Source organism: Nannospalax galili, unplaced genomic scaffold (genome assembly GCF_000622305.1).
Source record: "Nannospalax galili isolate Female #2095 unplaced genomic scaffold, S.galili_v1.0 scaffold1029, whole genome shotgun sequence".
Taxonomy (NCBI): domain Eukaryota; kingdom Metazoa; phylum Chordata; class Mammalia; order Rodentia; family Spalacidae; genus Nannospalax; species Nannospalax galili.
Window position 1 is genome coordinate 1,415,868 of NW_008359198.1, and position 9,672 is coordinate 1,425,539.

The window sequence follows — 9,672 nt, forward strand, 5'->3', positions numbered from 1 at the left end:
GTGGAGATCTTTTTTAAACGTTGGAACCTCATTTAATTTTATGTCTTATAGAGTTTATAATGAGTAAAAGATTATATAAGGGTAATAATTCATCTGTAAACCTAGAAATGTACAGCCAATTTTGAAAGAGATGTACCCTAGCTCAGAAAAATGTTATTGAATAGGTTAATGCTGTTGTAATGAAATGCTTCTTCTAATAAAAAAAAAAGCAAACGAAAAAAAAAATAAATAAATTTATTTGTTTTTATTTTATGTGTATGAGTGTTTCTGCCTACATGGACATAAGTGCACTTGTGTTGTACAAAGCCTGTAGAGGCCAGAAGAAGGCATCAGCTCCCCGGGAACTGCAGTATGTTAACCACCATGTGGGTGCTGGGACTTGAACTTGGGTCCTCTGGAAGAGCAGCCAGTGCTCTTAACTGCTGAACCATCTCTCCAGCCCTCAAAATTCAAAATATTTACCTCTTTTGAAAATTTGCAAGGTCTAAATAGCAAGACCTGCTAATATTGTGTAGTTCTGCCCAATAGGACCAGAGCTGGGTAGCACATGCTCCTCAGACACACAGCCCCCACTTTGCTGCTTGCTCTGTCTTGCCCTGCTCCTCCTGCTTTCCACCTGTCTAGCCCTGAGTGGTGCTTGAGGCTGCAACCCTGGAGAGCACTTGTCTTTCCTGCCTCATCACTCCTTCTCTGTAGATTTCAGTGTCCTTGTTTAGAGATCTCTGAGTCATTCCATTTTTGTGTTCCCTGCGGTTAGATCAATAAATGTCTCAGATCCCAGGGCATAATCATGACAGGCAGAAGAAGCTGGAATTACCATGGCTACAGCCTAAGGGTGAAGTATCTGGTTTTAGAGGCAAGCAAGGGCTGACATGCAGTAACTGTTCCCTGAGCAGCGTGTCTGGTGACTTTATATGACAGACCCTTCCCTTTTGCATCTATCTGGCAAATGAAGACAGGGAAAGAGTGACATCAGGATGGGCTGGTAGAGGGAAGTGGCCTTTCCTCCCTGTGATGACCCACTCTGATCTCTCTGCCCAGAAAAGAGAGTTAGAGAGAATTTCAGACAGAGGCATGTTACCCAAAGTGCTAGGAAAGCTCCCATGGCTGCTAATAATCATCTGTATCTCCAGTTCCAGGGGATTCTGTATCCTCCTCTGTCCTCCGTGGGAACTGCACACATGTGGTAAAAACATGTGGGATTTGATACCCTCCTCTGTCCTCTGTGGGCACTGCCCACATGTGGTATACACATGTGGGATTTGATACACTCCTCTGTCCTCTGTGGGCATTGCACACATGTGGTATACACATGTAGGATTTGATACCCTCCTCTGTCTTCTGTGGGCACTGCACACATGTGGTATACACATATGCCTGCAGGCAAAGCACTCATACACATAAAAATAAAAATTTTAAAAATTAAAGAGTGTGTTGTCTTGTGGGGCCGGAGAGATGGCTCTTGCAGAGAACTAAGAATGAGTCCCCAGTACCCACATGGCAGCTAATAACCATCTGTAACTCCAGTCCAAGGGGATTTGACACCCTCTCTGGCCTCTGTGGGTATTAGACATACAGGCACACTTACATCCATGCAGGCAAAACATCTATACACATAAATTTTTAAAAAGTGTTGTCTTGTAATGAGAGATTTTAAAGTGAAAAAAAAAAATCCGTTGTTCCCAGCTTGACTAAAAGCTTTGAAGCAGTAGGTGTAGAGAGCAGTTTTCTAGATCTGTTCCAATCAGTTTTACTTCTTGAATGAAAAGGACCACATAGTTTTGAAAAGCTAATCTCATATTGCTTATTTTAAACTTTGTTTTCAACAGAAGCTCTTTAGCACAGAGAAAACACTTCTCTCCAGACTCAGTAATTTTTCATTCTTTATCTCTCATCTTCCTTCTAAAACTCCCTCCCCATCTGTTCACAAACAAGTATGCCCCATGCCTCTGTCCACCCAAATGAAGGCCTGTTTTAAAAATTAAAACTAGAATACCAAGGAACTTAAGAACTGATGGACATGTCAGAGGCTATAATTGAGCTAAACTCCCTCTTTGAAGAAATTAGCCCAGAGAAGCAAAGGAGCTTCCTCATAGTCAGATGGCTACTAAGTGACCCTAGCCCGTCACCCCAGGTACTAGTCTAGTCAGTCAACAGTTCCTGTTGTACTATACCCAAAGAGTGCATCATAGGTGAAGTAGAGGCAGCAGGAGCAAGAATCATTGCAGAGACAAAGGTCTTCTTGGATTATGGGACACTTACTCTTCTTCAGGACTTGCCGGCACTCAGGAGTGATGGTTGGAACACTGGACTTGGACAGGGCGTTAGAGAGCACTTCAATGATGCAGTGAGTCACCTATGGGAAAACATAAAAACAGACCGGAGAGGTTGGTGTCACCAGAACACAATTCAACCAAGCGCTCCTGTCAAGGGAGACATGAGCATGTGATTTGTACTGATGCAGGATCCTTAGGGCAGGGATACAGATGCAGGGCCATGAGGAAGCCTCGCAGGGTGCTGCACAGGAAGATGCAAGAAGGCACTGGATTGTGATAACTCTGAGAAAGGGAGTAAACAGCCATTTCTGAGCAAGTCAGAAGGAAATAGCTGGGATGACACAGGTGCCCTCTGTCTTTGAATGACGTGTACTTACTGCATCAGGGGCATCCTTTGTCCCCAGTTCTCAGGGGAAAAAATTGACTTTACAAGACAATGGGAGAGGCGCAGTATCAAAGGGCATAGAAGAATCTAGAGTCTACATGCAAGTCTAGTTTCTAGACTGACATTTCAACTCACCATTTCTTCATTGTGGTCCCTGCTATCCACTGGAGCTGAGCTGACAGCTTTGAAAGAGAAAAATGGAAAATGTCTTGAGTTGATTTTTTTGGAGGCCATGTGAACCCAAATCCACAAACCACCTTGCTTTAGATGGAGGGGGCGGAGGCAGTGTGGCAGAGCACAGACCTGGGGTGATTACAGTGACTGTCATTATCCAGTTGCTCATGCATACCTGTGTACATGTGCATTCTTGTGTGCACACACACAAATATACACAGTTGTTTCCCCAGCAATGCCTTAAACATATTTGGTAACAAAAGATGTCTTACATTCAATATAAATCAAATCCAGACTGAGAATAAGGGGTGCTTCTTAGGTTTTGGTAACTTAACATTTCTTTTTTTTTTTTTTTTTTTTGGTCTTTTTGAGACAGGGTCTCCCAGTAGCCCCAGCTGGCCTGGAACCCACTATGTAGACCAGGCTGGCCTGGATCCACCTGCCTCTGACTCCCGAGTGCTGGGGTTAAAGGTGTGCGCCACCACCCCCTCAAGACATTAACATTTCTTTTTTAAAATTAAATTTATTTTTACTTTATGTGTATGAATGTTTTGCCTACATGTATATAAGTGCACCATATATATGCAATGCCCACAGAGGCCAGAAGGGGGCATTAGATGCCCTGGAATTGGAGTTACTAACCATTGTTAGCCACCATGTGGGTGCTGGGAACTGAACCCAGGTTCTTCGTAAGAGCAGCCAGTGCTCTTAACCATTGAGCCATCTCTCCATCCCCAATTTACCATTTCTTGTTCTGCTTGCTGATTATAGTTGTTCTGAATTTGTGAAAAACTTTGTTAAGCTATATATTCATACACTGTACAGTTTTTTACATACTGTACTACAATAAAAAGTTTTCAGAAATCTAAATAGGTGCTGTGTGTGGTAGCACACACTTTAATCCCAGCACTCAGGAGGCAGAGGCAGGAGAATCTTTGTGAGGTAGAGGCCACCCTGGTCTATATATCAAGTTCCAGGCCATCTGGGGCTACAGGGAGTGTAATCTAAATAGAATCAGAATGCTCTCCTCAACCCTTTTTCTCTGTCTACACTAAGTAGCTGAAGATCTATGGCTCTCTCTGCCTATCCTTGTTCCCAAGAAAAGATCCTCCCCAAACCCACTTTACAAAAACATGGTTATTAAATAATTAATTACTACAGACCCTCGCTTAACCAAATTTGCTTATAAAACTGTTTCAAGATTATGCTTCCCTACTCTGCTCCAAAGACCTAAAATGGCAAAAGTGTTTGGGAGCTTTTATCTAATCCGTAGAAGATTTTAGGGTTACCTCTTAAGAGTGGGGAATGTTAGAGTAGCCAAAAGTCCCATAAATGAAAGAGTACATGAAGGTCTCACTCTGAGCATGCCCCTGGCCCCGCCCTGGACCTGCAGGAGGTGGAGAGCAGGATCGATGCCAAGTGTTTCACCAAGAAGATGGACGACAGTGCGCTGCAGGTCAACCACACGGCCTACGAGATTGTGCGAGCAGGTGACTGGCTTCAAGAAGGGGTATCAGAAGGTGGGCCAGTCCTTTCGCGGCCTCAGCCAGGCCTGTGAGCTGGACCTGCAGGCCTTGTCCGTGGGCCTGAACCAGGCCACCGCCTTCACCGGACACACTTACGATGCCATCGGAGAGCTCTTCGCGCAACAGCCCAGGCAGGACCAGGACACAGTCATGAACCTGTTAGCACTGTATCAGGGGCACCTGGCCAACTTCCCAGACATCATCCATGTTCAGAAAGGAGCTGTCTCCAAAGTAAAGGCGAGCAGGCAGCACGTGGAAGAAAGGAAGATGGAAGCCCAAAAGGCAGACAGCATTCAAGGCCGCCGGAACGCTCCTTTACCACGTGGGCCGAAATCCACCACTTCCATCAAATTAGAGTAAAAGACTTTAAATCACAGATGCAGCATTTTTTTTTACAACAGCAAATAATATTTTGCCAAAAAATGATCCAGAAGTTGGAAGAAGCCCTTCACAAATATGTTAGTGTGTAACGACTGGACATGAATACGATAGAGTGTAACGGCTGGACATGGGATTGTGCTTTTTTCAGTTCAAGGATAATTTCTACAGCAAAATAAAAACTGCTATCAAAGAGCTGTTGCCAACTATCAGTGGTGGTACAAGAATGGTTCTCTGTTCAACTGAAGCCCAGCTGAACATAAAATTATGTAAGAGAGAAGCAGTTAATATGGTTATATATTAGAAACAGTACCACGCTTTGTAACTAAATTATACTATGCATGCCTACACTACCATTGTAACTTTTGGAATAATGATTTTACTATTTGCCTTATTGCTTTTTTTGGAAAAAAAAAAGGGATGGGGAGATATGGGAGGTGTTGGAGGGGAGGGAGTAGGCAGGGATTTGATCAAAACACCTTATATGCATATATGAAAGTCTCAAAAAGATTACGTTTCCCTACATAGTCTACAACTATGTGAAGAACAAAGCTGGAGTCAAGCTCTCTGACACACTGCTAAGGTTGGAATATCGTATGCAAACTGGTGTTTAGCAATTGGTGTATGACAATATTTTTAAAGGAAAAATTAATGTTCAAGATTTTGAAATCTGATTAATGAAATCAGATTTAATGAGATTCTGCCTGCCTTAAAATAGCGTTTGAAGTGCTTCTGTCTGTTAGGAAACGCTCCAGGTGATTCTCTTTCCCCAGCGCTCTCCCTTTCCCTTTGCTTTGACTCATCTTTTTTTCCATTAGAGAAGCTCTAAGCATTTACACACAGGTCCATCTCTATAGCCCTCCTGCCACTTCCTGGAGTAGACAATTCCTGTCATGGTGGAAGAAACTCAGATTTCTAGAAACTCAGAAACTAGAGATTTCTTCTTAGTCCCCAAGATAAAAGAACTATCTGGGGCAAAAGCAAAAATCAGGCATCAAACATAGAAACTACTCCAATGCAGTTTAGTAATAACCAGCAAGCTGGCCTTTCCTTCACAGTGCTTTGTTCTTGAAGCTCCTTCAAACAGGTACTCACCCCGCCCAAAGCACCATCATAGGGACGCAACCTAGAAATGAAATTCCAGGGGCTGGGGATATAGCTTAGTTGTAGAGTGCTTTCCTAGCATGCGTGAGGTACTAAGTTTGACCCTTGGTAGAGAGAAAGAGAGAGACAGAGACAGAGAGAGAGACAGAGAGTGAGAACCTCATTTGCTTACTTTACTAAATTTTCTTTTACAAAGCATAGCCTGGATCTACTCCAATTTTTCATGAGGCCCAAAGTTATCGAGCTATTATTAGGATCATTTTAAATGTTTGAAAAGTACCTAACAAGCTCTGAAGAAAGAGGCTGAATTCTTCCTCAAACTCAGGTCAGACAAGACCTGGATGACCAGCCTTTGGCCCCCAGGGTTTGATATGCCTGGCTCTTTTCTTTTTTCTCTTCTCTTCTTTTCTCTTTTCCTCTCTTCTTCTCTTCTTTCTTTTCTTTCAGTGCTGAAGACTGAGCCCAGGGCATCATATGTGGCCAACAATCACTCCACCACTGAGCCCCAGCCCTGTGCTAGTCTCCACAGGACTGTTATTTTGAGAGCATACCCACTTTGGCATTTTTCTCTTTTCACCTGAAATCTGTGAAATTCTCTGGGAAGAAATAACTGTGGAAGAATTACTCCCCTGATAAGCTAGAAGTTGCCCTTTCAAAACTCAGCTCCCATAAACCTTTAGTAATGCAGTTCCATGCAAATAGTTGTCTCTTTTGTTTTTCTCAAGTGTAAAATGGATACTTTAACTACGGATATTGCCAAAGTATTAATACTTATCAGATTTGATGGGAGATAAACATTTCCATTATCCTAGACAAGTTGTAGTTTACATTTATTATTACAAAACACCTGTTTTCCTAGTGGAGGCTCTTCAGACTCATTTTAATGGAAAAGAAGTAGAGTTTGCTTATGAAGCACATTATGTATGTTGGTGAGACTTCTAAGTACTGTGTATTTCCTCCAATAGAATCTGTGATGGCAACATAATAACCAAAGACATTGTATTCTCCTAAATTGGTTTATTTTTGTACCAAATAAGAAATTTAATGCTTATGTTAAAAGTGAAGTAATCAAATAATTTAAACTATCAAAATAAATCTGAGAATAACTTCTGAAGTACTAGCATGAATAAGACTATTAAGATTTGATCCCATATTGAAATTACAGCTACAAAATAGGCTAATCATGTTAAGCTATAAGGACGCTCCAATCCCACCTAAGCTGCAAATCAGGCAAGATCTGGATGGCAAAAACCTTCTACTCCATAGAATATGGATATCATACCCTGTCGTTGCTTCACTCATACTAGGTTTTACAGTGCGCAGTAGCTACCATAGAGGATTGTAGATCTCCTTCTAGAAACTCTTAAGAGTAGAAAATGAACTAGATGACTTCCTGAGGTCTCCCTACCAACTATGATTTGGCTAAATAACAAACTGCTTGAAGATCATCGTATCTCATTGCGGAGAAAGAAATGGGGAGGTGACTGCCAGTGGGTATGGGGATCTTTCTGGGATGATGAGCATGTCCTGAAATTTGATAGTGGTGATGGTTAGTCTGTGGATATTCTATATACCACTGTCTTAGACCCTTTTAAAGGCTGGATTGTATAATGTGTGAATAATAGCTTAAAAATTTTAAAGAATATCACATCTCCATTTGGCTACTATTAAATATGATTCTTTGTTAAGTATCCTTTTATGTAAGAGCTATGAACGTATTTGACCACCATAGTTAAATGAATCACACAGATGTCAGTAGTCTAGAACACAACATACACTATTAGTACAACCCCCAGAAATCCCTTCCTGAAAAAATTTTTGACTAGAAAGAATTCTAAATTGTACATTTTGTTTTCTTTAATTAGAGAACATTTATTAGTATTTTTAAGAATAACAAAAAATTTAGAACACTGTGAATGCGATAAAAAATTAAGATTGGCTTTCATTTTTATGCTTTATTTATATTCATTTTATGTGTATGAGTGCTTTGCCTGCATGTATGTAAGTACACCACATGCATGCTACCCACGGAGGTCAGAAGAGTGTGTTGGATCCCCTGGAACTGGAGTTACAGATGGTTGTTAGCCATTGTGTGGGTGCTGGGAACTGAACCTGGGTCCTCTGCAAGAGCATCCATTGCTCCTAACCATTGAGCCATCTCTCCATCTCCTAGTTTTCATCTTGCCAAATATTTTGATCTAATGATTGCTATCAATAAAGTTTTACCTTCACTGTTTCCTAGATATCTCAGTTCTAGTTGGGAATCTCAGTCTCAGAGATTTAAGATTTCTGTAGGTCATTTAAAGCAGCCAAAGAAAATCTTTAGATTAATTTGGTAGGGTTATACTTTCTTTTCAATAGTCTCAATAGTGACTTTACTTGAACATATATCACACACACACACGCACAGACACACGCATGCATGCACTTTCCAAATCTTCAGAGGTCATTTCTTTGAGATTAGAGTAGCTTGAAAAGTAATACTACAATCTTCCACACAGAAACCGGTCAAATACTTACTGCTCAAATTTCCATCCCCCCATATCTACTGAAGCATTATTTCACTCCTCCGGAGATACTGTGGTTGTGGTTGTTTCACACTCTTGTTTTTTGTGGAGTACAAAAGTCAAAATATACAGTGAAGCTTCCATTCATAACTTAAAATTGATCAATTTATACGTGAAATTATCTCCCTTTAGATACGGAGATACAGGGCATCAACATAGTAAACCTGTACACACAGATCCATGAACACACTATGAACATGCTGAGAAAAATGTGTCTTTCACGGGACTTAGTTCTGACTGTGTTGTTATAATAATAAGGGAAGTTCTCCAGCTACCAACTAATATCGCATGCATTCCACCTCTCTGCAGTCACCCGCTAACAGGAGTCAAACACACAGAATCAGAGACAACGGGCGTCTCTCTCGCTGGGCACAGAGCCCGACATCTCAGTAGAACACGGAATGCGGCTCTCCTCGCACGGGGCCACCTTCCCGGCCGAGGAGAGCTCGATAGAGGGAAACCGGATGCGCTTGGGAGCCCGGTGGTTTTCCTCAACTCAAACTAGGACGAGGGCGGGTGGTCCATCGGGAGGAGGAGGGATGGAGAACCTCGGGTAAGAGCGAGGAACCGTCCGCCTCCAGCCCCAGGCGCCACCGGCGAACTCCCTGCGCTGTCCGCGGTGCTGATCGCCCCGCCGTGCTGAACTCACCCGCCAGCGCCGCGGCGCCCAGGAGGCCCAGGACCAGGGCGGGCTGCATCGCCCGGCCGCCCGCGGGGAGGAGGATGCTGCAGAGCGGGAGCCGCGGCCGCGGGATGGGGCTCCGCAGAGCAGAGGCGCGTCCCCGAAGCGGCGGTGCGCGCAGGCCTCGCTCTTTTGAAGGGCAGGTGGGGCGCGGCCCGGGGGCGAGCAGCGGGCGGGGCGCCCCCGGTTCGGCCCTGACGTCACGGAGCGGCCCCGGGGTGGCGCAGCGGGCGGATGCGCAGCGAGTGCGGCTGCGGTGCGCAGGTTCCGAAGGGGTGGGAGCCGGGCGGCAGGAGGGATGCGGAGTGACGGGAGCTGGAGTCTACCCGAGGCACCTGGAGGCGGGGGTCTCGCTCGGATCGTCCGCTCCTGCTCTCCATCTCCCCCGCACACACCTCCAAGCCTGAACAGCGCATGTTTGAAGCTGTGCGTTTGCGTATGGGTCTGCAGAGTGAATGACGAGGCCTGCTTTGTCCCGTCTCTGCCTGGCTGAGGATAAGATTCCTGCTCGAGAGGGAGGACTACCCAGTGTGTCGGTAGACCTGGGCGATGTTGTAAGCCTATCTACCTATCCAATTCT

At 43.9% G+C, this 9,672-nt stretch overlaps 1 protein-coding gene across 1 annotated transcript in view; it reads right to left on the minus strand.

Annotated features, from left to right (window-relative positions):
• Positions 1–9,183, minus strand: part of Chgb (chromogranin B) — a 20,592-nt gene extending 11,409 nt beyond the window's left edge. Inside the window, exons 1-3 of the mRNA XM_008822842.3 lie at positions 9,060–9,183; positions 2,797–2,843; positions 2,263–2,356 (exon numbers count right to left, since the gene is read on the minus strand). Coding sequence (XP_008821064.1) covers positions 2,263–2,356; positions 2,797–2,843; positions 9,060–9,108 — 190 coding nt within the window. The 5' untranslated portion in view covers positions 9,109–9,183. The remainder of the gene's footprint in view (positions 1–2,262; positions 2,357–2,796; positions 2,844–9,059) is intronic.
• Between the last annotated feature and the right edge of the window lie 489 nt (positions 9,184–9,672).